This window comes from Syngnathoides biaculeatus, chromosome 7 (assembly GCF_019802595.1).
Source record: "Syngnathoides biaculeatus isolate LvHL_M chromosome 7, ASM1980259v1, whole genome shotgun sequence".
NCBI classification, from domain to species: Eukaryota; Metazoa; Chordata; class Actinopteri; order Syngnathiformes; family Syngnathidae; genus Syngnathoides; species Syngnathoides biaculeatus.
In genome coordinates, this window is record NC_084646.1 from 28638050 (window position 1) to 28664543 (window position 26494).

The 26494-nt window shown below is 41.5% G+C and overlaps 2 protein-coding genes across 5 annotated transcripts in view; both read left to right on the top strand.

Moving 5' to 3' along the window:
- The first annotated feature begins 1118 nt into the window (after positions 1 to 1118).
- Positions 1119 to 11803, top strand: glrx2 (glutaredoxin 2). Of its 3 annotated transcripts, none has more exons than XM_061826124.1 (5): positions 1119 to 1187; positions 1325 to 1388; positions 1916 to 1982; positions 5863 to 6039; positions 11293 to 11803. In XM_061826124.1, the coding sequence occupies exons 2-5, from the start codon at positions 1336 to 1338 to the stop codon at positions 11449 to 11451; spliced, it is 456 nt and encodes a 151-aa protein (XP_061682108.1). In that variant the 5' UTR covers positions 1119 to 1187; positions 1325 to 1335; the 3' UTR covers positions 11452 to 11803. The 3 variants fall into 3 exon arrangements, with proteins under 3 accessions (XP_061682108.1, XP_061682107.1, XP_061682109.1); XM_061826123.1 differs by having other exon boundaries at positions 1139 to 1223; XM_061826125.1 differs by having other exon boundaries at positions 1184 to 1202.
- A 136-nt stretch (positions 11804 to 11939) lies between these two features.
- The window catches only part of uchl5 (ubiquitin carboxyl-terminal hydrolase L5), a 32664-nt gene continuing 18109 nt past the window's right edge, over positions 11940 to 26494 (top strand). Inside the window, exons 1-6 of one of the 2 annotated variants that reach the window (XM_061825042.1) lie at positions 11940 to 12394; positions 12831 to 12894; positions 12975 to 13080; positions 21815 to 21940; positions 22257 to 22318; positions 22472 to 22602. In XM_061825042.1, coding sequence (XP_061681026.1) covers positions 12319 to 12394; positions 12831 to 12894; positions 12975 to 13080; positions 21815 to 21940; positions 22257 to 22318; positions 22472 to 22602 — 565 coding nt within the window. In that variant the 5' untranslated portion in view covers positions 11940 to 12318. Of the gene's footprint in view, positions 12395 to 12830; positions 12895 to 12963; positions 13081 to 21814; positions 21941 to 22256; positions 22319 to 22471; positions 22603 to 26494 lie in introns of both variants that reach the window. The other variant, XM_061825043.1, reaches the window with a different exon arrangement.

Here is a 26494-nt window from a genome sequence, read left to right on the forward strand (position 1 = left end):
ATGTTTTTGTTCTTGCTATCTCCTGCTAGGAGGCTGCCATGTTATCTAGGGCAGAGCAAAGCATTTCTTTATTGGAAGCAAATGTATGATAATTATGATCACAATTATTCCTACACGAGGGCATTAAAGTGTGAATTATTGGAAAAAAAAACATGAACAAAGTGTGTGGCATGGTTCCGTAGCTGAAAAGTGTTGGCCTTGCAGTTCTGAGGACCTGGGTACAATCCCGGCTCCACTTGTGCAAAATTTGCATGTTCTCCCCATGCTTGCATGGGTTTTCACCGGGAACTCCGGTTTCCTCCCCCATCCCAAAAACATTAATTGGACACTCTAAATTTCCCATAGGTATGAGTGTAAGTGTGACTGTCTGTCTCCATGTGCCCTGCGATTGGCTGGCGACCAGTTCAGGATGTACCCTGCTTCCTGGCTGATGACAGCTGGGATAGGCTCCAGCACTCCTGTGACCACTGTGAGGATATGCGGCTAAGAAAATGGATGGATGGATGGATGGATGGATGAAAAAAGTCTACAAGTGAGCGACTTGGAAAAAAGTACGACCACTCAATGATATGTATAATTTTCAAGCAGAAGGAATCCATCAACTCCATAGCAACAGCCAAGGGTGAAAATTGTTTCTAAAGTAGGGACCTCTATCCATAAGAAGATGAATAATATGCTGGTGACGTGGCAGGGGGAGAATTGGCTGGCAGGAGACACGGTAACGGAAGGTATCATTTCAAGCCAGGCAGGGTTTGAAAACCTTAGCAAAAAGCCTGGGATACACTGCGTCTTCAGGCATGGCGAGGCTGTGAGTTCTGATGTGAAAACAGCTGAGGAATATGTGACAACTTCATCAAAACTAAATAATGCATCCCCCAGCAGGTCTTCAACTACAATGAAAGGGGTTTGTTCTCGAAGAGGATGCCAAGGAAGACATACATAACAGCAGAGGAGACAAAGATGCCAGGCCAGAAGGCATATTAAGATTTAACTTTGTGTGCGTTTTATAATTCTTTAAAAGTCTCATTTCTAAATTTCTTTCATGGTATTTTATTTACAATATACAGTATTGTGTACGCAGTCCAGATGCTAGACGACTTTACTCGCATCATCACGTGAGCGTTGTGACGTCAGACCTTTACGTTGAAGGGAAGTAATTCACTTACTACTTCCCGTGTTCATATGAGGTAGGCTTCAAAAAGGTATATGAAGGACAGAAACAAGTATGTGACAATAGTCATGATTGCTGTATTATTACGAGTATCCTGAAAAATGACTGCATGTTTAATCCATAATTATTCGATTGTGTTTGGTCCGTTTGTAGTTTTTTTTTAGATGTTTTCTCGAGCTGGATGTTTTCCTCGAGTGGCAAGGACCGCCTGCCGAAGGTTATCATTTGCAATATTTACTCACTATATACTTTAACGCGATAGCTCATTGTATACATACGTTTTCACCCATATATAACCAAGGGATTTAATAAAACCACCGTGAATATTTTGTTTTGGATAGAGGGATCCAATTGAGAGCCTATTACGTAGGCTTGTGCTCCTAAACGCACCATCTAGATGTTGGTCAGATTTTAAAGTGGCCAGTACGTCACCCACTTTGGTTTCTAATCCTGGATTAAGCACATGCATAAATCTTTTTGCTCACGACATGAAAACGAGTGAAACAACGCAGTTCCGAACTCGTGAGCTTCACAACCAGGGAATTCGTAATAATGAACATATGGAAGTTTAGACCGGAAATTCTGTATTTATATTTCATACTTAATTTCACTTCTTCCTGTGACAGTTTGTCATTTGAAAGGTGAAGAGAACCAATTTTGTGATAGTAGACTGGGAGTTAGTGGTGTCATTTTTTTAAAACTTTGGTTTGAAATTGTGCTCAAGCAACTGCATTCTTGTTTCAGAATGGGAAATTTTGCTTCCTCCACAACAGGTGGATCAACAAGTACAGCATGTGTAAAGTTTGTTAATGTAAGTAATAACGATTCCTTCTGATTTAGTTGTGTGTATGTTTGTGACTAGACTAAAACACCCCTACCCAACCCCATCCGTTGACAATTGTTGTCTGCCCCCTGAAAAAAAAAGCCTTGCACACAGTCTGGTGACCCCACTAAGGCCAAGGTAGAACTGATAGTGATAAATGCGACTGTTTGAGGTAGTAGTTATGTACTACAGTGGAACCTCTGAGTTTGAATGTCTCGGTGGTTGTACACATTTGTTTTTGACCCAAAAATCGGTGTTTAAAAAAAAAAAAAGCCTTTGTTTTCAACCCAATTCTCTGTGTCCAAACATCCTGGCAAAACTAAACCCATGTTGAATTGGTAGCCGACTCGAACGATGTCGAATTCACACGGGGCGGTGCCGAGACGACCTGCTCTCCACTTCGAGTCAGTCACTCCCGCTCAGAGATGAGGATTAATTAGTTGTAAATTAACAAAGTGTAAAATAAAACAACCAAGTTTTGGAATTTAGTATGTTTAAAATAAGTTTCAATGCAAAATAAAACATTTTAACTGTTAACGCTCCTTGAGTTTTAGTCAACGACACAAAATTAAAGAACGAAACTTTAACCTTTCAGCTGCTAAACTGTTTATAGTTGACATCTGAAGGTGAAAAGGGTAGTGACATGTTCTTAATGAGGAACAAAAGCATCTCTCTACTATCAGAAGCGAGATTATTTCTTGTATGATCAAGCCTGTGAGCTACCGAACTAAAAAACTGTTCGCCCTCTATGGCTTGATGTTAAGAGGTATTTTCTAGCCACTTTGGCCAGAGAGGAAATGTTTTTCCATTGAGCCTAGTATTGGAGTGCTCGTCATCATGCTCATGTACATTCTGTCTTTTTGTCAACGTTGGCTCCAATTGCATTGCAGCAGTGTATCATTGGAGACATTGGGGCAAAAAAAAAGTATGTAGTCAGCCACCAATTGACCCCTCCGTACAGGGCACGTAACCACGCCTCCTGAAATTACGTCACCCCACGTGTGCTAACCTCAGACAAACAATTAGCAAAAATGGCGGCGCAGGAAGAAAAGACTAGAGCGAAATTGTCCGATTTACCAGCTGATTTCTCACTCACATTCTTAGCAAACAGTGAAATATCGTTGAAAAACAGACAGCAGGGCTTCAAGTATTTCAGCGAGGGGTATTTCAATGGTATTTCCATGCATATCGACGGAGAAACCATTGATATTAGCTCGAGATCTTTCCGGAGTCAGAGGAAGACCGAGAAGCCACATAATATATTATAACCCAAAGACGAATTCGTCATTGACAGTTTCCTATTTTCGTGTTACCTATCACACTTGTGTGCAGAATCTGTATGTGTATCTGTATAGTCATTTGTGAACCGCCGAATGAAGGAAAAGAAGAAGGCGAGGCTTGATTTACGAGTTGTTTCTCTCGTTTTCTTAGTGTAACGTCACGCGCTCCCCTCAATAATTATTCTTGAATTAGTGCCGAACCTACGTAAGTCCCGACCGAGTACGACAATCACTACTTTATAGTGTCCTCAAACATCCTTCGTTCAGTCTTGGTGTCTCGGTGCACGTCGAATGCTTTTAGGACTCGCTAGTCCGGTTTAGCTTAGCTCGGGAGCCGCCGAACAGAGACACGTTTGTGTAGTCAGATCATCGCAAAATATCGCTCAACACAGATCAAGTGTGTCAATCATTCACATGTAGGTATGTTATGCAAGCGAAGAACTGCTAATTCATTTATATGAGACATGTATTGAAAATCAAATATAGGGCATACTTTCGTGCAAACAAAGTCCGGTTTAGCTTAGCTCGGGAGCGCCGAACAGAGACACGTTTGTGCAGTCAGATCATCGCCAAATATTGCTCAACACAGATCAAGTGTGTCAATCATTCACACGTACCTATGTTATGCAAGCGACGAACTGCTAATTCATTTATATGAGACATGTATTGAAAATCAAATATAGGGCTTACCTTCGTGCAAACATATCTGTTCCGGTTGATGGATTCAGTTGATCATGCGGTCTTTCACAAAGTTTGATCCATCAAAGACATTTTTCGTACTGGGTCTTCGGTTTTGGAAAGGGTACGAATTGAACTCCACCAACTAGCCTTTCAGGATACATGTCGTCACTATTACAAAGTCCGTGACTACACTTCTTAACCATATCTATTGTTAAAGAACTCAAATACGCGATAAAACGCTAACAAAAGCTATACTGGACCATGCAACGTTGTCTGAGGGAACTGCGGGTGCAAAAAAGGGGCGTGGTTTATGCAGATCGCTGGCCTCTGATTGGTCAGCGACGCGGATGACGCAATTTCTACGGAGGGGTCAATTGTGCAAGTTCCTCCACTTAAAGATGGGAGAGGCCTGTAGTTTTCATCGTAGGTATATGAGACAAAATCTGAAAAATAAAAAAAAGAAAACATTTATGAGAATGTTCCGGTGAAAAATGAGTATTTGGTCAATAACGATAGTTATTGACTTACTTAGTACTTTGTTATATACCCTTTGTTGGCAATGACAAGTTAAATGTTTAATGTGAGTCTTGACGAGGTTTTCACACACTGTAGCTTGTATTTTGCCCCATTCCTCCATGCATATCTCTCTAGAGCAGTGATGCTTTGGGGGGTTGTTCATAGACGCCGCAGTAGGCGATGAACAACACCATCGAGCCGGGGTGCTTTACTGCATTGTCGTCTCACGTGGCTGAGTGCTGCATAGTGGCAGCGTTCTTCAGAGCAGAACATTCAACTCCCTCCAAAGGTTTAGGGGTTAAGATCTGAAGACTATCCAGGACTTTGAAGTGCTTCTTCTGGAACCACTCCTTCATTGTCTAGGAGTAGGCAAGGTGTAAGGTAGCTTACTTTGGTCCCAGCTCTTTGCAGGTCCTTCACTGGTGGTTCTGTGATTTTTGATAACCACTCTTGTGATCGTTTCTTGCATGGAGCCCCAGATTAAGGAATGTTATCAGTTGTCTTTTTCCATTTTCTAATAATTGCTCCCACAGTTGATTTCTTCAGCCCAAGCTGCTTACCTTTTGCAAATACAGTCTTGCCAGCCTGGTGCGCGTCTAGAATCTGTCTATGGTGTCGTGTGACAGCTCTTTGGTCTTGGCCATAGTGGAGTTTTGAGTGTGACTATTTGAGGTAGTGGAAAGGTGTCTTATACTGATGAGTTCAAACAGGTGCCTTTAGTACAGGTAAGGATGGATGGACAGAGGAGATTCTTTAAGAAGTTACAGATCTGTGAGTGGCAAAAATCTCGTTTGTAGGTGACCAAATACTCATTTTCCACCATAATTTGCTAAAAAAATATTTAAAATTTAGACGTGATTTTTGGGATTGGTTTTTATTTTGTCCCTCATTGATAAGGTAGATGATGAGAATTACAGACCTCATCTTTTTAAGTGCGAGAACCTCCACAATTGGTGGCTGACTAAATACTTTTTTGCCCCATTGTGTGGGCTGGCAACCAGTTCAGGGTGTACCCCACCTCTTGCCCGAATATAGCTGGAATGACCTCCAGCATTCCCTCGACCTTTTTGGGGGTAACTGGCTCAGAAAATGGATGGATAAATTGGTCAATCATTTTCACTGGTGAAGCTAATGGCTAGAGGGTTACAAAAACAGCTGCTAATTCGGCTCCACAATCGTCGTGAACCTGGTTACAATACAGTACCAGCAAATTTTCAACTTTCTAATTCTATAGCCCTTCATTCCACATCAGTAAGTGAAAAAGATGTGACTGTGTGCCATTACTTCTGTCTTTTAGAATTTACAAACTAACATGAAGCCGCACAAGAAAAATATTTTTTTTTCACAGAAGCATGATCTTTTGCACTGATACTGATTGTTATACCTTTCAGGAATTGGTGTCACAGAACTGCGTTGTGATATTTTCCAAGACCACATGTCCATACTGCAAAATGGCAAAAAATGTGTTCAATGAAATAGGTGCTTCTTACAAAGTAATTGAACTTGATGAACACAATGACGGGAGGAGACTACAAGAGGCCTTAGCTCAGATAACTGGTGCTAAAACGGTAAGAACCTCATTATGCTTTGGAGATGTACTTTTTTTATTTGATTTTTATTTATTTATTTATTTATTTTTTAAAGTTTAGTCATGAACTATGATGAATATATATGGCATATCACGCAATAATGGTTTTGCAACATGGGAAAGCCTGATGTACAGCACTCCTTTGTTTAAGTTTGCATGGATATTTAAATGTATTGGTAATGTGCTGAGGCAATATAAAGCTAAAAACATTTAAACTAATTTCTTTTTTAAAATCACTTATAGTGTCTTAAAAGGACACTTCTACTTAATAATGAGCAAAGGGTTAGAGTACTTAAAGGCCAAGTGTCATCCCTATAAACATTCTAAAATAGATATTGTAATGAAAAATACATTATTCACTTGAATGTCTATACGAAAAAATAAATGAGTGGAGAGCACGTCATCCATGCGCAAAGTTGCAAAAGTGTCATTCTAGGATATCCAAGTGGTCGCCATATTGGCTGCATTCTCTGTACGTGACGTCACCCGGACATTCGCCAATGAAAACACAAGGTGCACCCTAACTATGGGAGACGAACACGGCCCTTCTGACACGGAAGCTCCTTTCGAAATAGAGAACACCACACAACCGAGTGAAGTTACCGGGGCAATATTACACTTTTGTTTCGAGCCATATTCAGATGATATGCCATCACGGCCAAACCGCCTCCCGTCCGATTCACTTCTGCGGCAGAGATGAGCCATCGCTGGTCATCGCAGCTGGCCGGTGTAGCTCATTTTCGATGCCGAGGTGGCTTATCACGGGGCCGAGCTGTGCTGCTTTAGGGGGTTGTTCATATCCGCCGCAGTACGCGATGAAGAACACCGTCGAGCCGGGGCGCTTTACTGCATTGTCGTCTCACGCGGCTGAGTGCTGCATTGTGGCAGCGTTCTTCAGAGCCACCGCCGTCCGGAAGCCCGTGCGCTTCGCTGGCAAAGCGACGCAGCAGCCCGACTCAGTCCGACGCGCACATTGACACATTTCGTACGCGGATCTTTTGTTACATTATGAGAGACGGATTACGTGGTCTGCCCCAAACTATTATTTTTTTTAATGTAGCTGTATACACACCTACTTGTCATTTGGAACCCAAGAAGCTCTCGTCCTCTGCATCCATGCAATCCATTTTTCATGACGTGCCTTGCAAATTTATGAAGGGTAAATCCATCCTCCCGAGCGTTCAAGCAATGTCCAGCAATGCAACGAGCCGGCATTTTGGCTAACACAAAGGCACAACAAGCTACCTACCCGGAGGTAAAACTAATGGAAACACTTGAGGGCGGGTCCGTCCTTTACGTCACTTCCTGCTTCTCGAAAACAAATCCCTCGAGAGGATTTTCATGGCGGGAGTTAGAAAAAGCTGTATACGTCAAAAAAATTTTGTGGTGGGGGGAAAAAAAAAACGCATGGGTCCATGTCGCCTGCCGTTTTTTCATTAATAACATAATAAAAATCATGGATTTCATGACAATGGCACTTTAAGGCTGTGTGATATTTCTGTTTTTCTTCAATAACTCTGAAAAAAATGTAACAATTGTTTTCTTATTTCTGTCAGTACAGGGTGCTGTGTGTACAATGAGGGGGGAAAATGAACTCAAATGATTTTAGCAAATGGCTGAATTAAAACAGTGAAAAATGTAAGATTGTCTCAATACTTTCTGTGCCTACTATACAGTGCAGTGAAAAAGCCCCTTTTGCCCCTTCCTGATTTCATTTTTTGGGGGGGGGGATTATCTATCTCACAGACGCGTTTCAAATCAACCCAATTTTAATATCACTTACAGACATCCCAGGTTTCAAATGACAATTAAATTTATTAAGGCACAAAAAAAATCCAAACCTTTATGATCGTCTGTGGAAAAAGTAATTGCCCCCTAACTCTCCTAACGGTATATTAAAGGTGAAGTAAGCTACAAGATATCAAGAACCGAGCCATCATGCCACGATCCAAAGATATTCAAGAAGAAATGAGTAAAAAAGTGATTGGAATCCATCAGTCTGGAAAAGATTACAAAGCCATTTCCAAGCCTTTGGGGCTCCAGCAAACCACTGTCAGAGCCATGATTCACAAATGGAGAATAGTGGAACAGTGGCAAACTTCCTCAGGAGTGGACGACCAACTAAAATTAGTCCAAACGTGCGACGACGACTCATCCAGGAGGTCAGAAAAGAAAAACACTGGCCAAAAATAGTATTGATTGGTGAGTTCCCAGGTGAAAACCCCTACTTTTGTCAGAAAAGAATACAAAGGCTTGTCTCACATTTGCCAAAAAACATCTTGATGATCCTCAAGACTTTTGGATTTAGCTTTTGGATCATGCTGCAGGACAATGATCTGAAACACACCACCAAGTCCACCCCTGCATGGTGTAAAGAAAACAAGATTTAGGTTTCTAAAATGGCCAAGTCAGAGTCTGGATTTAAATCCAATTGAGATGTTGTGGTGTGAATTTAAACAGGCAAAGAGGAGGGCAATTACTTTTTCACAGAGGGTCAGAAAGGTTGGGATTTTTTTTGGTGTGCCTTAATAAATGGGATTGTCATTTGAAAACTGTATTTTGTATTTCTTTGGTTTATCTCTGAGTGAGATTAAAATTGGTTTGATGAATTGAAACCTTTGTGTGTGAGAGATTAAAAAAAAAATAGTAAAGTGGTGAACAGTTTTTCATGGCAATCTCCTTTTTGCTCTAAATCAGATGGCAGAGGCTGCAGTTCTTTGCGACCCTGAACAGGTTAAGTGCTATTAAAAATTGATTACTGTATAGTCTAATTTTTGGGCTGGGAAGACAGTGCCATTTGTGAGGAAGGTTAGGTTATATAAACAGGACAGGATAGGGACAGCCAGGAACAGTAAACCAGGCTGTTCTACTGGTTTGTGTGAAAATGATAGTGGCTATGTAATGCCAATCACTCCTGTAAAGAGTTTGAATTAGTATGTTTGCATCCACAAATAAGAGTATATGACATAGTGTAATTCGATCACTCCCAACTTTTTTCACGCTTCCTAGTGAAATCCCACTTAACTGCAAGTTCCACTCAATTTTTTAGCACTAGGTAACAGTGATGTGCTTTACATATTGTTTTACAGCGCTGGAAAAAGTTAATTGGAAAAAAATTAACTTGACTGTTTGCTTTTTTTTTTCCATTATTGATTTTCCTCTCACAAAAAATGCTCTAAATTGCAATACAATGATTACAGTATATTTGTAATTTAGATGTGCTGCAGACACTCACATTTGACAGACGTTATCACGCTCGCACGCCATCGCACTCACAAATTTGCACAGTTGAGCATGAAAAATCACGTGTAAAATTTGTTAGGATTAGAAAAAATAGATATTGAAAGACGTCGCTTATTTTGGGTAGTCTTGACATTCATTTACGTTTTTATTTCATAAACGTTGGTTACAAAACAAGCCTGATCCTAAACAATCAGCATTCACCCGTAAGCAGGAAATCCAAGTTAACCGTACTAAGCATGTTTGCAAGTGATTCCAAAAGCACATGTTCCAACCTGCTTCACATACTGCGAGCGCATTTACGTCGAAAGTCATCAACAGCCATGTCAAAGGAAATTCAGTTACACCACGGGTGCTCTATGCATTGATCCCGAGGCAGTTTTGGTTGATCGAGTGACTGCTTGCCCCCCCAAAAAAAGACGTTAGACTATCATCCTCCTCGTGGCTTGATTCAGGTGTGGCCAATACGTCGAGCGCACACACATGAAGGCGTGTTCGAGCAAGACTGCCTCCAATTTACAGCAGTCGCTGCGATGCGGGCTTGCACCCCCCCCCCTCACTCCCACCCCAACACACACACACAATTGCAAGAGGCTGGCTCCTTGAAAAGTACCTCTTGGTGGGAAAAAATCTGGGCACACCTGAGTTACATTGAAAACATTTCTGGGATATAACACAGGTAATGTTTCAGTATCTAACAATAATAAGTATGAAATTGTGATTTACTTTGACTTGATCTAACTTCTAATATTAGACTAGTCTGTCCATATCTAAAACTGAATAGTCATTTTCCCCCGTGGTATCTTGAAGTTGAAAACTTTTCCCCTCTTCATGCTTTCGGAAGATATAAATCATCTGCCAGTTTTCATCAATGGATTGACAATAGATGTGCCGTAAATTACGCTAGATTATAACAATTCATCATGATGAAATAAAATGATTTGATAATATGAATATTTAGTTTTGAAATTGAATGTCTATTGACTTCTTTAAAAATGTCTGTCTCAGTCTGTGCAGTGTCAATAAATTATGATTATGGTATTAGGTAACAACTCCATACTCGGGTATAACAAGTTATTTTAAGGTCTTGAGATTTCATCCCTAATCACACCCGCAATTTATTATCTGCGGGCTTGACTGGTGGACATGATTGACCGCACCCGTACATTTTTCAAATGTGAGTGAGTGGTGTTGTCAATAGTATATACAATAATTAATAATAATAATAATAATAATTCAGGTTATGGAACTCCTGCTTGGAAAAATATAGTTTATAGTTCTGAAGGAAAATTCAGGATACGAAAGGCAAAAATGGGCGCTGGGTTCGCAGCTCCCAAATTCCACTGAACGCAAACATCCTGTATTTTGGTTTGAAAGTCGCGCGATAGAGCCGCTGTCCCATTGGCTATCGCTGTAGCATCTTCCTGGCATCCCACTGGCTAGGAGAGACATCATCTTTGCCAATGAGGCTTTTCATTTTCGCTTCAACACTCAAGTCTTTTTGTGAGTTTTTCCGTTCGTGTAAACTTGTTTATTCCTCTTTCTTCACCATGAGCCCCCAAGAAAACTTATCAGAATTAAGTTGTGTGCGTACGTACACTCGTACGTATGTTTGCTTGCAAAACGTTTGCCTCCTCCGTCCCCCACGATGCCTTTTGCATGTCACTCACCCTTCTTTTTGCATAGTCACCCAACGCCAAAGGTAAATGTACATAATTTTTATTATTCTTTATGTACTTTGAATGCTTATTTTTGCTGGGGAGGGAGGGGTTGGGGTCTTGGAACGGATTAGCCTATTTACATGTATAAAGGGCTTCTACTTACAAAAGATTCATGTTAATGAAACTACTTCAGGAATGAATGAATCTCATAAGTAGAAGTACCACTGTAGATGCATACAGGTAATAAATAAGAATTGGGCACTTGGACTTATTGTCTAAATCCAGCCTCATCTGTATGTCTAATACTATAGTAATATCATTTGTGTTTTCAGGTTCCAAGAGTCTTTGTGAATGGAAACTGTATCGGAGGTGGTTCAGATACCAAACAGCTTCATCAGCGGGGCAAGTTAGTGTCCCTAATCAATCAGTGTGCGCCGTGCTGTCCTAGCACCGAAGGCTCCGGGAGTGGACTTTTTCAATATGCAAAATGACTAACAGTTCTTGTATCTTTCAGTAACAGTTCTTGTATCTTTCAGTTATGGATTGATACATGTTTGTTAAATATTGGGCTTCAAGTTGCATGTTGTTGACTCATTTATTTATCATAGTGCATTGAATACTTGTCATCCAACACATTTTCATTCAACAGTTTACATTTAAGTTTTCATGTAAAGCATCCAGCATCGTCTTAGGTCTGGTTTCAGTAGGCATTGGATACTAATAATTGATGATGATAATAATAATTTTTATTTCTAAATATGCTTGTACATTGCAAATCGTTTCAGGGTATTTGTGCCAAATGATATATGTCTCATGATCCAAATAAAAGATCCTGTGAAACTCTGTCACATGGTTTATTTTTCACTGGTTCTCCATTTCAGGGGATTTTATGCAGCTGGATGAGCTCAGAACTAATGTTGGTGCACCTATGAACAATTTAGTGTTAAGATACCTTACGTGCATGTTTTTGGAATGCTGGAGAAGGCCCACACAAGCACGGGAACAACATGCAAACTCGAGGCATAATTTTAAATGATATTGAATTCTAGATTATATATGGGTTCGGGAAATACGATTGGACACGTTGTTTTTTTAATGCTTGCATATTTCCCAAATAGGAGCAACGGTGGGTCAAACATTTATCAATAACATACATCGTGTAGTTTAAACGGTAAGAAATTGCCACTATGTACGTAGTGTCACAAAACAGGCGCGCCCACTTTGGCCGCGACGTTGCACAGTCACGGTCTCCAACCTGAGCGCAGTGACATTAGCTTGACTGGATGTTCTCTTGGTAAGCTGGGTTTGCAGCCAGTCGTAAATGTTCTCTGTATTTTAACTGAAAACCATTTAAAATCATGACTGGAAGTGCCGGTGAGTGGTGTCTCATGGAGAGTGACCCCGGTGTGTTTACGGAGCTGATAAAAGGGTTCGGTGAGTGATCTTAACTGAGTTACAAATATTGTACTGTCGTGCTGCTTTATGTGGCTAACTATCCTAGCCAGGCGCACTTGAGCAAAATGTTACTACAGCCTATATAGTAATTGCGTTTTCCTAAACGAATACGTATGATGAACCAAGACTGACTCAAAAGCAGTGCGGTTTCTTTTCAAGCATGTAGCGTATTTTGAAATGCTGAACGTTTCACGGCGCATCTCTGGCAACATGAAACAAGCTAACTGGTTAGCATTACTCAGCTTTCAAACCAACGGCGCGTGAAAGACAGTCCTAGTTAATGATCGATGCAATTTGAAAGACTTTCAAATTGGTACTTAAGACACACTATCGTCTTGGCACCTTTTTCTTTTTTAATGCTCTAATGTACGAAAAGCAGTTCACTGAATCACCCATGATTTTGTGTCATTTGTAGGCTGTAAAGGTGCCCAGGTTGAAGAGATTTGGAGTATGGAGCCAGAGAACTTTGACAACTTGAAGTATGAAAAATATATATATATATATCAACGCGCATACCTTGACTGAAGACAGGCATTTTCATTTACAAGCTGTATTCCAGGCCTGTCCATGGATTGATCTTCCTGTTTAAGTGGCAAGCAGGCGAAGAGCCAGCAGGATCAATTGTGCAGGATTCAAGACTTGACCACATCTTCTTTGCCAAACAGGTACCCTACGATTTTTGTATGCCATTTTCTGTATATAATACTGACAGAATGGTCAAAGAATATCCATCCATTATCTAATCAGTTTATCCTCACAAGAGTTGTGGGAGTGCTGGAGCCCAATCCCAGCCATCTTGGGGCAGGAACTGGGTAAATCCTGAACTTGTCAGCATCTGATTGCAGGGCACACAGAAACAAACACAAACTGGAGATAACGCACACAGGGACGGGGGGGAACATACAAACTCCACACAGGCGAGGCCACGATTTGAACCCCAGTCCTAACAAGTTTTCTATTGTGCCGGCATTGAAGAATGACAAATGTTAAATATGCAGTCTTTATTAATACTGTAATTTCTCGAGTATAATGAATCCTGAAATATAATGCGCACCCCCGAAGTTGACCTAAAAAAAAAATCAGGAAATCCCTTCTACCTATGTACAACGCGGACCACCAATTTGCTGCTATCCATATGCTCAAAATATTTTGAATTATCTGTATTTGTATTTTGCTAGGTTTGTACTTGTATTGGTTTAAAAAAAAATCGCCTGTACAACAATCTTTAATAATAATCTTTGTCCATATACTGATTCAGTGGTAATATATATCTTGGGACAGGCCACAGGACACACTTGTCATGGTCCTTGCAATTGTCAGAACAGAATCCCTCAACAAACTAAAATAAATGCTCAACGATGGCATAACATTTTATTAATACTGTTAACACATTACAGTCTTATAAATAAACTATTTAACACTGTTTAACTTAGAACATTTTTTTGCATTAAATATTTGTGCATAAAACATTTGTGCATAGTGCAGTTTATTCTCTACATTACACATCCTTGGCCAAGACTTTAAAAGAAGTATCTGACTCATCTCCAATCTGAATCTTGCCCCCATTCGACTACATCTGTAGTAGCTCGTCAGCGTCAGGTCGCGATCAAAACGAAAACTCAAACTACATATACATACATACTTTTGAAATAGCGAGCATTTCCATCGTGTGCGCTATCCTTTTTTTTTATGCTTGTATGATCGTACTACGTAGTTTCAGCTCACGTTGTTTTGCTTTCTGTTTGGCTGCGTCATCGGCCAGAGTGAGGTCAAATTTCTTTTAAAAGTGGCTGCACAACTCGCCCTTGTAGTCGACATTTTTGTCTTCGTTTAAGTTGAAACAAACTCACGGGATGTCGTTTCTGATGTTTGGTACAATAGCAACAAATATGCTATGGTAACGAACGTTAAATGGAAAGCTTCTCCCACGCCGCCCCCCAAGGAGGTCAGAGTTCAGAGTTTTTACCACTCTATATACCTGTACAACTATACAACGTGATTGTATTTTTTATTTTTCATCCATACCTATATATAGTGCGCTCTATTAACTTTTTGAAAATATTTTTGGAAAAAATTGCGCACTATTTTAGTGAAATTACGGTACCTTCATGACCACATATTAGGTGCCTGCACAGTTGAGGTCTCCTGCAGTTAGTTTTTGTGCTGCAGTTTTAATCTTATCTTTTTGCAGCTGGATCAAATCTTACATATCAAGTGATATTTAGTAAAATATTGAAAGTAAATTCACACATTTGCCTCTTTAAATGGGAAATCCAGTGCTTTGCATGAACAGTGTATCCAATAGGGCATGTAATATGTACCCTATTTTTACAATGTGATGTTAAATCCTCTCTCATATAATAGTGTTTTGAGAAGATTTTTTTATCGACAATTACGAATTTTCAGGGGTGCTGCCATTTTCACGAGTCACATGACCTACATGCACGGATGTGGCGTTTACCGTGCCGCAACAAAGGCTCGATTACATGGGACACCATTTATCAGGGTTCGCACGCGTCCCTAAAAGTCCCTAAAAACCCCTGAATTTTCGAAGGTGCATTTAGGGGCTCCTAAAAGTCCTTAAAATCCGCAAAAACCGGTCAAGCCCCTAAAAAGGCCTTAAATTATAAAAAATCAAAGGGAGGACCTCTACCGCCAAAATTCTCCCGAAAAAAAAAAAAAAATCTTTTATTTAAAAAAAAATAGGGATCCGTCTGGCGTATAAAACAACCGGAAATTGTCAACGGAAGTCACCGTGTTGACAACGAGTCGCCATCTTGTCATCGATATTCCATTGTTTGTTTCCGTGAGTCGGCATTTCACTTCGTCTTCGTTACGTCTTTCATCGATCCAACTTGTATCATGGGGAAGTGCATTTTTCAAGATGCTTGGGTTGAAAGTAAGGAGTTTGGAAGCTGGGTTCGTTGAGATGCAAAAGATCGGCACATGTTTTACTGCCATCTGTGCAAGCAGAGCTACCAGCTATGAAACATGGGTGTCAAAGCGCTGGAGTCGCACCGGGGAAAAAAAGGAGACACGCTGATTTGACGAACACTCTCTCATCTTCCGTTGGTATAAATCTGTTTCTAAAATATAAAGATAGTGAAGCATCAACTTCAGTCAGTGGTACTAGCAATGCATGCGCACCTACAGTTGTCCAGCCATCGACTTCAACCAGCCAGAACTCAGGCTCTATGAACGTAGTTCAATACACGAAGGCGGACTCGTTAAAGTCAGAGATCGTGTGGATTTAAAAAGTGATCTGCAGCCATTACAGTTACAAATCTTGTGAAAATAATTCGAAAGTGTTTGCAGTCATGTTCCCAGACAGTGACATTGCTAAAAACTACCACTGTGGGGAAAGGAAGACTTCGTACCTGGCTACATTTGGCATCGCTGCCCACTTTTCATCTCTACTGCCTCAAAGCCAAAAAAGCCAGAATAGAGACTGACATATCAACACTTATTGAGAAGGCTGATAGGCTGTGTGAGCAGGCAGAAGAAAAGAGGAAGCTGAGGTTTATCACCAAGGCCAATCCACTCAGAGGCAGAGCAAAGGACAAGAGAGCCACTTTGGCACCTCTGTAGCAACAAAGAGGAGGCACTGGGTAGGCTCAAGGAGCTAGAGTAGGGGTGCTGATACAGACATCAGTAGAAGACATTTGTGTATATAGTTGCAATTGTAGTTAGAATCAGTTTTTCTGTATACTGTTATGTGAAGACGTTGACAATGGTCATATCAATGAGAACTACCACAAGGGGCGAAAGGTGATCACTGTCACAGGTACTGCGGTACTGGAACCTTTGATGAACCAAGAACAGCCGATGGCACCATTGGGTGAGTCTTTTTTCCTTACTCTTGATTTCCCACGATGGCCCTAAATTTTTCGTGTCGGCCCTAAATTTTTTCCGTGTCAGCCCTAAATTTTTCGTGTCAGCCCCTAAGAATGGCCCTAAAAAGCCCTTAAATTTTTGGGGTCCGACTGTGTATGAACCCTGTTTATTCCCAGTGCTGATTTCTGGGATTTATCCTCATCTGATGAAGAAATGGCAGTATCAATTGATCGGGAAGACAGAGGAATACTTCCATACAGATTTGAACCTGTGGCTGTGAATGTCGCATATTCGGATGGTTTTTCGGGCGGAATGATGCGGAGTCTGGCTACTCGGAAGCCTACGCGAGCCTTTGTTGTGGCACGGTACAGGTCACATCTGCACACGTAGGTCATGTGACTCACGAAAATGGCAGCGCCCCTGAAAATTCATAATTGTCGATTAAAGACCTTCTCAAAACACTATTAAATGAGAGAGGATTTAACATCACATTGTCAAAATAGGCTACATATTACTTGTTGGATACACTGTTCATGCAAAGCACTGTATTTCCGTTTTAAATACCCATAAATAAAATGTATTACGTAAAAAAAATTGTATCGTTGTAAAACTTGATATTGCAAAAATAAAGTATGTCAAAGTATGTAACTGAGGAATCAAGTAGGTAAGTGAATGAAGCTTTTGCTTGCTTACTCTACAATGAAAAGAGCGTGGTTCAGCTGTTTCAGACTGATTTTCTCTCTGGTCGGTACAATAATTTCACGCAATACATGGAGAGTTCTGACATCTTAAACACTGGTCCTGTTTGTGGTAGGTAGACTGAAGTTGATGGCAGTAAAGAGACTGTAAATCCATGTATAAAAACAAAAATTGCTTGCTTACTTATAATATTTGTACTTTTGAATCATCTCTATTGATTGGCCTGTCACTGATGAAGTGGTACACTTGCCTGACATTGGTGTGTTAAGGATGGGTTCAGTTCCCAATTCGTGACGGTATAAATGTAAATGCTTGTCTATTTGTGCTCTGCAACTGTCTGGCGACCTGTTCAGGGTATAATCTGCCTTTTGCCCAAAGTCAGCTGGGATAGGCTCCAACGCCTTGTGACCCTAACCACGATAAGCAGTGCTGAAAATTGATGATTTTTGGAGTCCTTAGAGGAATTGCTAGAGAGCGCCTTCTCTGGGGACTCCATCGTTTGACTGGGGGATTTCAATGCTCACGTGGGCAATGACAGTGAGACATGGAAAGGCATGATTGAGTTTGGGTTGATCAGAGCAGTGTTCTGTTCCTGGAATTCGGTGGTCATCACAGATTGATCATAACAAACACCATATTCAGGCATAATTATATTCAGACTGGGGTCGTGGTCTCCCTTTTTACGAAGAGGCACCAGAGGGTGTGTTCCAATTACAAGATCACATACCTCACCCTCCCTGGTGTTCTTCTTCTTCTTTTCCTTTCGGCTTGTCCCGTTAGGGGTCGCCACAGCGTGTCATATTTTCCATCTTAGCTTATCTCCTGCATCTTCCTCTCTAACCCCAACTTCCCTCATGTCTTCCCTCACCACATCCATAAACCTTCTCTTTGGTCTTCCTCTCGCTCTTTTGCCTGGGAGCTCCATCCTCAGCATCCTTCTACCAATATACTCACTCTCTCGCCTCTGAACATGTCCAAACCATCGAAGTCTGCTCTCTCGAATCTTGTCTCCAAAACTTCCAACTTTGGCTGTCCCTCTAATGAGCTCATTTCTAATCCTATTCAACCTGGTCACTCCGAGCGAGAACCTCAACATCTTCATTTCTGCCACCTCCAGTTCACCTTCCTGTTGTTGCTTCAGTGCCACCGTCTCTAATCCGTACATCATGGCCGGCCTCACCACTGTTTTGTAAACTTTGCCCTTCATTCTAGCAGAGACTCTTCTGTCACATAACACACCAGACACCTTTCGCCAGCTGTTCCAACCTGCTTGGACCTCACCCTCCCTGGTAAGGTCTATAAAAGATATGCTGAAGAGGAGGGTCTGTCGGAAAGTTGAACCTCAGGAGGAACAATGGGGTTTTCGTCCTGGCCACCAGGACCACCAGCTCTTCACCACTAGCAGGGTCCTTGAGGGTGCATGGGAGTGAGCCCAACCTGTCTACATATGTTTTGTGGACAAGGAGAAGGCGTTCGACCGTATCCCTTGGAAAGTTATGTTGCATGTTTTTGGGATGTGGTAGAAAACCGGAGTGCCTGGAGAAAATCCGCACAGGCACGGGGAGAATATGCAAACTCCACACAAGTGGGGCCTGGATTGAACCCTGGTCCTCAGAACTGTGAGGCCAACACTTTACCACCTGCATCACCATGCTGCCACACAATACAAGACAAAACAATAATAAAATAAAAGTACAAAGACAGTTTAATAGCGTGTAACACGAGCTAACTAGCCATACAACATATAGTCACCAAACTCAAATGTTTTTTCCAGTGAATGTTCCAGGAAGGCAGTGTGGTGTCCGTGTACTTGTCCGAAAGCAGCAGTATTAATAGAAAGCTCCGTCCCCATCCGACAACGTAATCCTTCTCACAGAACATAACAAAAGATCCGTGTCATAATAATAAAGTAGATAAGTCAGGGGTGCTAAATGTGTCTGTGCATGGGCCGCTGTTAGCCAATGGCTGCCGTCGCGGAGGTGGGTCAGGGGGAGGTGGGCAGCCGCTTATTTGCCCGGCATGGGTCCTCTTGATTATGCTACCTACACAAGACTTGTAAAACGGTTAAAAAAATCAAACAATTATAGGCAAGTCATTTTGAATATTTGATTGGGTTCCTCGTCGTCCTCATCTGTGTGTCTGTTGGGGAGTCTGTTGTCAGTTAGAAGTTATCAGCATATTGTCTTATATGCCTCGAAATGATATGGTAATATGCCTCGGTCACTTCACTTGCTTCTGAGATGTTCTCTTCTTCAAAAAGAGCTTGAGTCTCAGAAGGGGTGTCAGAAAAATCCCAAAATCTTTTTGTTCATCTGCCATAGCACGTGGCAAAGCATGTTTTCAATGGCGACTGTCCCATTGTGACATCTGCAAATGACGTTGCAGGCAATATGGCCGCCACTGGGATGTCGAGTGAGACTTTCGCAAATTTGCGCTATAAAAAAACTTTAAAAAAACACTTTTTCAGACTCGCACTATCCTCAAAGTGATTAATATTATATGTAGTTCTGATAACAATACCTATTATAAAATTTATATTTTGGTGTCAGTTGCTCTTTAAAGGTCTACCAACATCTCTATATACATTTTAAAAAGGATGTTATGAAAACTACATATAATATTATTCACCTCAATGTCTATACAAAAAAAATGAGCGGAGAGCGTATCATTCATGCGCAAAGTTGCGGAAGTCTCACTCAACATCCCAGTGGCAACCATATTGCCTGCAACATCATATACAGATGTCACACTGGGACAGTCGCCATTGAGAAAATGCTGTGCCACCTGCTATGGGAGACGAACAACAGAGATTTTCTGATTTCTTTTTTTTCTTCCCCAACGCCCCTTCTGACATGGAAGCTCTTTTCGAAGAAGAGAACATCTCACAATAGAGTGACGTGACCGGGGCCGTATTACCCTATCGTTTCGAGCCATATTTAGATGATATCCGGATCACTTCCAAGTAACATCAGACTCCCCGACAGACGGATGGGGAACCCGATGAAATATTCAAAATGACAGTCCTGTAATTGTTCAATTTCCTATCTCTTTTACAAGTCTAGTAAATTATGTACGTATGTAGTGTACTTAGGAAGACCCATGCCGGGTGAAATAACTACTGCAGGGGTGCCCAGACACTGGTGGCTGGTGAGGCGGAGCTCCTTTCTCCTCCCCGCACGCGGCCAAACCACCTCCCTAGCTGATCGCGGATAACGCCACGGCCGCCAGCGAGAGACAACAAGGCCGCGGCCGGTGAGCGAACTCCCCTAACTTACGTACTTTATGAAGTTATTATGACGTGGGTCTTTTCTTACGTTCTGAGAGAATTACGTCGTCTGATGATATGATTGCTGCTTTCGGAGAAGTTGTTCTTGTTTGGTGACTATACGTCTACTTACCTAGTTAGCTCGTGTTACACGCTACTAAGCTATCTATGTACTTCTATTTTATTGTTTTGTGTTGTGTTGTATTGTATTGTAGTGTGTGTGTGTGTGTTGTGTGTGTGTGTGTGTGTGTGTGTGTGTGTGAGAGAGAGAGAGAGATTATATTGTCTTGAATGCAATACAAGTGCTTTGTTATATGTTCCCGGTTTGACCAAGAGGATTTATTCTAAATTCACACGTAACATGCTATAAACTGTGAGACAAATTAGTCCCCCAGAACTATTTTTTTTTAATTGCTCTATACACACCTACCTGTGATTTAGGACCCACAAAGCTCTCGTCCTTTGCACCTGTGCAATCCATTTTTCATGACAAACTGGGAGTTTTGGAAAAGTGTGAAGAGTGAATCCATCCTCCCGAGTGTTGGACCAAAATCCAGCAATATGATTAGTCCGCATTTTGGTTAACACGTTAAAAAAACAAGTAATTTTTCACCAGTACAATGGGTATAAACTAATATAAACAGTCGACCCTGCAACTGTAAAAAAACGTCACTTCCTGGTTCTTCTCCAACACAAATGCCTCAAGAAGATTTTCATGGCGGAAGATGCAAAAATCCATATACGACAACATCATGACGTGCTGAAAAACCGGATGGGTCCATTCCGGCTGCCTTTTTTTTTTCCCTTAAAAACATACTAAAAGTCATGCTTTATGTGTCGGTAGACTTTTAATGAAAATAATTTGAGCATTGTTGTTGACTATTTGCAACTGTGATCATGCCCCAATGTCTTGGATACTTCAGGAGTGCTGCATCCATCTAAGAGATGTTCTATTTAATTTTTTTACTTTCCAATCAAGTTATTTCAGCCAAAATTGGATGTTTTGGAGACAAGGTTAGAGAGAGCAGACTTCGATGGTTTGGCGAGAGAGTGAGTATGTTGGTAGAAGGTTGCTGAGGATGGAGGTGCCAGGCAAAAGAGCGAGAGGAAGACGAAAGAAAAGGTTGATGGGTCTTGTGAGGGAAGACATGACGACAATGGGTGCTAGAGAGGAGGATGCACGAGATAGGCTCAGATGGAAAAAATGACATGCTGTGGCGACCCCTAACAGGACAAGCTGAAAGGAAAAGGAGAAATAGTCAGTTATATTTCTTTTTTCCCAATTAGGCCTCAAGAAAAGAAGCTGAATAAAAATTATACACACCTGTATATCGGGTGTTGCTCACCTTAGGCCATCCCCACACTCATTGCAAAAATACACAGCACCTGCTATGCTTAAATCCTTTAATCCTTGTCAGATCATCCATTCATTTACCATTATTTTTGTCAGAATTGCGATTTTAAATTAGAAGAGCATTCCAGTACTACAGTCTTTATATTTCGTCCCTCTTTTAATCTTCCTCATGATCAATCAATGATCATGATGCTTTGTAGAGGCAGACAACTCTAGCTTTTTTTTAATTTACCTTATCTGATTTCAGGTAATTAACAACGCGTGTGCCACCCAGGCGATTGTCAGCGTTCTCCTCAACTGCTCCCATCCCGACATGTTGCTTGGAGAGACACTAACGGAGTTCAGAGAGTTTTCACAGAGTTTTGATGCTGCAGTATGTTCATTAATTTCTATTATGCAGTATCTCATGCATGAATACAGTATAATCCCTCATATTTCAGCAACCATTATCACTTTTGGGAGATACTGTAAGACTGGCATGCCTGTAGTAATGGGCAAATATTAATAAAAATGTAAAAAATCATATGTTCATTCATGTAAGCCCAACATTCTAAAGTAATGATAATTACAAGGTTTTTTTATTGATTCATAATTTATTGCTTAAAAATGAGCCAGAAACCCAGAATATTATGCTAATTCTAAACATAGGAAACTCAATTGTAATATCCTCCTCTCTGTTTGGCCCTCAGATGAAAGGTTTGGCTCTTAGCAACTCTGAAGTTATCAGACAAGTTCACAACGGCTTTGCCAGGTAATGTCATGTTTACGCTTCATTTGGAACAGTTCTGATTGACATAACCCAAAAAAGGCCAAATGTTTAGTTCACATCATGTATCACCTCAATTCCAATCAGCAGTAGCCATTTTACTTGATACTTTATTCTTTTCTTTCTTTTCATTTATAGGCAGCAAATGTTTGAGTTTGATGCAAAGTCATCTGCAAAGGATGAGGATGCCTTTCACTTTGTGAGTTATGTTCCTGTAAACGGTCGACTTTACGAGTTGGATGGTCTTCGAGAAGGACCAATTGACCTAGGTAAGTGTTGCATTTGTACTTCCAGGCTCTTCCATCGTTAGAGGGAAAATACTTGACGCCGTCTCTTTATCTTTATTTATTTATTGGTTTCGGTGACGGTGTTTCTGGTATCACCATTCATCCCATAATGCAACAGAAAAGAAACGCGCCCTTATTGGTGTGAGTGAATCACGTGCCCCCCCACTACAGAACTAGTTTCAAAATAAAATCCATAAAATAAAACAAAATATGAGAACATAATTCAACACCCCCACTTGTTCTCATCCCCGTAAAACCATATGCTAACTTTCCAAAGAGCCATGTTTTGAACTTCAGTATTTTTGGTTTTGCATGAACAAAAACATTTATTTTCCCTTCATTTAGCATGTCTCTTATGAAGTGGTATTTCACATCAATGTTTTAAGACTGCTGTCTATTCACAGGGTTTTTTTCACAGTGCTATAGGACCCTGGTTGTCGCCATGAATCATAGTACAACTGTACATTTTGTTATCTATGTCATTTATCAATTGAGTAAGATAAATGTTTTCTTGAGTAATAGAAGCCAATGCAATGTATTCTGCCTCACAAGTTGAGAGCGCAACTGTTGGTTGCTTCTTTGACTTCCATGAGATTGCAGGACCCTGTTTTTTTAGGCTGAAGCAGTACCCTGTGGTGCTTTGTCGATCTTCAACTGAAGATGCTCAATCAGAGTCACTGAAGGCCATTACGTTTAAATCCTCCTCATTTTTCTTGAAACACAGCTCATAGTCATTTGTACCTTTCAAGTACCTCAAAACTTGTTTGGCAGATGCTAATTTTTCTGCTTTTCGTGTCGTTTGAGTTTGTGACAGTTTCCTTACTATCCAGCTAATGTCTGGCCTGGCACAGGTCATGGGATAAATCAAACTGCCAACAATTTCACGATACTCTTTGGGATTCACAACCTCATATGTATCTCTCTCATTAGTTTCTGGTTTTGGTTCACATGGCGTGTAGCGTGGTTTACAATTTGACATTCCAAACCTTTCAAGCATTTTTATGATGTACTCTTTCTGACTCATCTTGATTTGTTCACCATCTTTTCAAACTCAATACCCAAGAAGTATGATCTTCTTCTTCTTTTCCTTTCGGCTTGTCCCGTTAGGGGTCGCCACAGCGTGTCAACTTTTGCCATCTTAGCCTATCTCCTGCATCTTCCTCTCTAACCCCAACTGCCCTCATGTCTTCCCTCACCACATCCATAAACCTTCTCTTTGGTCTTCCTCTCGCTCTTTTGCCTGGGAGCTCCATCCTCAGCATCCTTCTACCAATATACTCACTCTCACGCCTCTGAACATGTCCAAACCATCGAAGTCTGCTCTCTCGAATCTTGTCTCCAAAACATCCAGCTTTGGCTGTCCTCTAATGAGCTCATTTCTAATCCTATCCAACCTGGTCACTCCGAGCGAGAACCTCAACATCTTCATTTCTGCCACCTGCAGTTCAGCTTCCTGTTGTTTCTTCAGTGCCACTGTCTCTAATCCGTACATCATGGCCGGCCTCACCACTGTTTTGTAAACTTTGCCCTTCATCCTAGCAGACACTTTTCTGTCACATAACACACCAGACACCTTTCGCCAGCTGTTCCAACCTGCTTGGACCCGTTTCTTCACTTCCTGACCACACTCTCCATTGCTCTGTATTGTTGACCCCAAGTATTTGAAGTCGTCGACCCTCGCTATCTCTTCTCCCTGTAGCCTCACTCTTCCCCCTCCACTTTTCTCATTCACGCACATATATTCTGTTTTACTTCGGCTAATCTTCATTCCTCTCCTTTCCAGTGCATGTCTCCATCTTTCCAATTGTTCCTCTGCATGCTCCCTGCTTTCACTGCATATGACAATATCATCTGCGAACATCATGGTCCAAGGGGATTCCAGTCTAACCTCATCTGTCAGCCTATCCATTACCACTGCAAACAGGAAGGGGCTCAGAGCTGATCCCTGATGCAGTCCCACCTCCACCTTAAATTCCTCTGTCACACCTAAGGCACACCCACCATTGTTCTGCTGCCATCATACATGTCCTGTACTGTTTTAGCATACTTCTCTGCCACACCAGACTTACGCATGCAGTACCACAGTTCCTCTCTTGGTACTCTGTCATAGGCTTTCTCTAGATCCACAAAGACGCAATGTAGCTCCTTCTGACCTTCTCTGTACTTTTCCACGAGCATCCTCAAGGCAAATAATGCATCTGTGGTACTCTTTCTAGGCATGAAACCATACTGTTGCTCGCAGATATTTACTTCTGTCCTGAGTCTAGCCTCCACTACTCTTCCCATAACTTCATTGTGTGGCTCATCAACTTTATTCCTCTATAGTTCCCACAGCTCTGAACATCCCCTTTGTTCTTAAAAATGGGAACTAGAAAACTTTTCCGCCATTCTTCAGGCATCTTTTCGCCCGCTAGTATTCTGTTGAATAAGTTGGTCAAAAACTCCACAGCCATCTCTCCAAATTGCTTCCATACCTCTACCGGTATGTCATCAGGACCAACTGCCTTTCCAGTTTTCATCCTTTGTAGTGCCTTTCTGACTTCCCCCTTAGTAATCATTTCCACTTCCTGGTCCTTCACTCTTGCCTCTTCAACTCTTCCTTCTCTCTCATTTTCTTCATTCATCAACTTCTCAAAGTATTCTTTCCATCTATTTAGTACACTACCGGCACCAGTCAACACATTTCCATCTCTATCCTTAATCACCCTGACCTGCTGCACATCCTTCCCATCTCTATCCCTCTGTCTGGCCAACCTGTAGAGATCCTTTTCTCCTTCTTTCGTGTCCAACCTGGTGTACATGTCTTCATATGCCTCTTGTTTAGCCTTTGCCACCTCTACCTTTGCCCTACGTCGCATCTCGATGTACTCCTTTCGCCTCTCCTCAGTCCTCTCAGTATCCCACTTCTTCTTCGCTAATCTCTTTCCTTGTATGACTCCCTGTATTTTGGGGTTCCACCACCAAGTCTCCTTCTCCCCTTTCCTACCAGATGACACACCAAGTACTCTCCTGCCTGTCTCTCTGATCACCTTGGCTATCGTCGTCCAGTCTTCCGGGATCTTTGGTTGTCCATCGAGAGCCTGTCTCACCTCTTTCCGGAAGGCTGCACAACATTCTTCCTTTTTCAGCTTCCACCACATGGTTCTCTGCTCTACCTTTGTCTTCTTAATCTTCCTACCCACCACCAGAATCATCCTACATACTACCATCCTATGCTGTCGAGCTACACTCTCCCCTACCACTACTTTACAGTCAGTAACCTCCTTCAGATTACATCGTCTGCACAAAATATAATCTACCTGCGTGGTTCTACCTCCGCTCTTGTAGGTCACTATATGTTCCTCCCTCTTCTGGAAATAAGTGTTCACTACAGCCATCTCCATCCTTTTTGCAAAGTCCACCACCATCTGCCCTTCAAAGTTCCTTTCCTGGATGCCGTACTTACCCATCACTTCTTCATCGCCCCTGTTTCCTTTACCAATATGTCCATTACAATCTGCACCAATCACAACTCTCTCGCTGTCTGGGATGCTCAGAACTACTTCATCTAGTTCCTTCCAGAATTTCTCTTTCAACTCTAGGTCACATCCTACCTGTGGTGCATAGCCGCTAACCACATTATACATAACACCCTCAATTTCAAATTTTAGTCTCATCACTCGATCTGATACTCTTTTCACCTCCAAGACATTCTTAGCCAGCTCTTCCTTTAAAATAACCCCTACTCCATTTCTCTTCCCATCTACTCCGTGGTAGAATAATTTAAACCCTGCTCCCAAACTTCTAGCCTTACTACCTTTCCACCTGCTCTCTTGGATGCACAGAATATCAACCTTTCTCCTAATCATCATGTCAACCAACTCCTGTGCTTTTC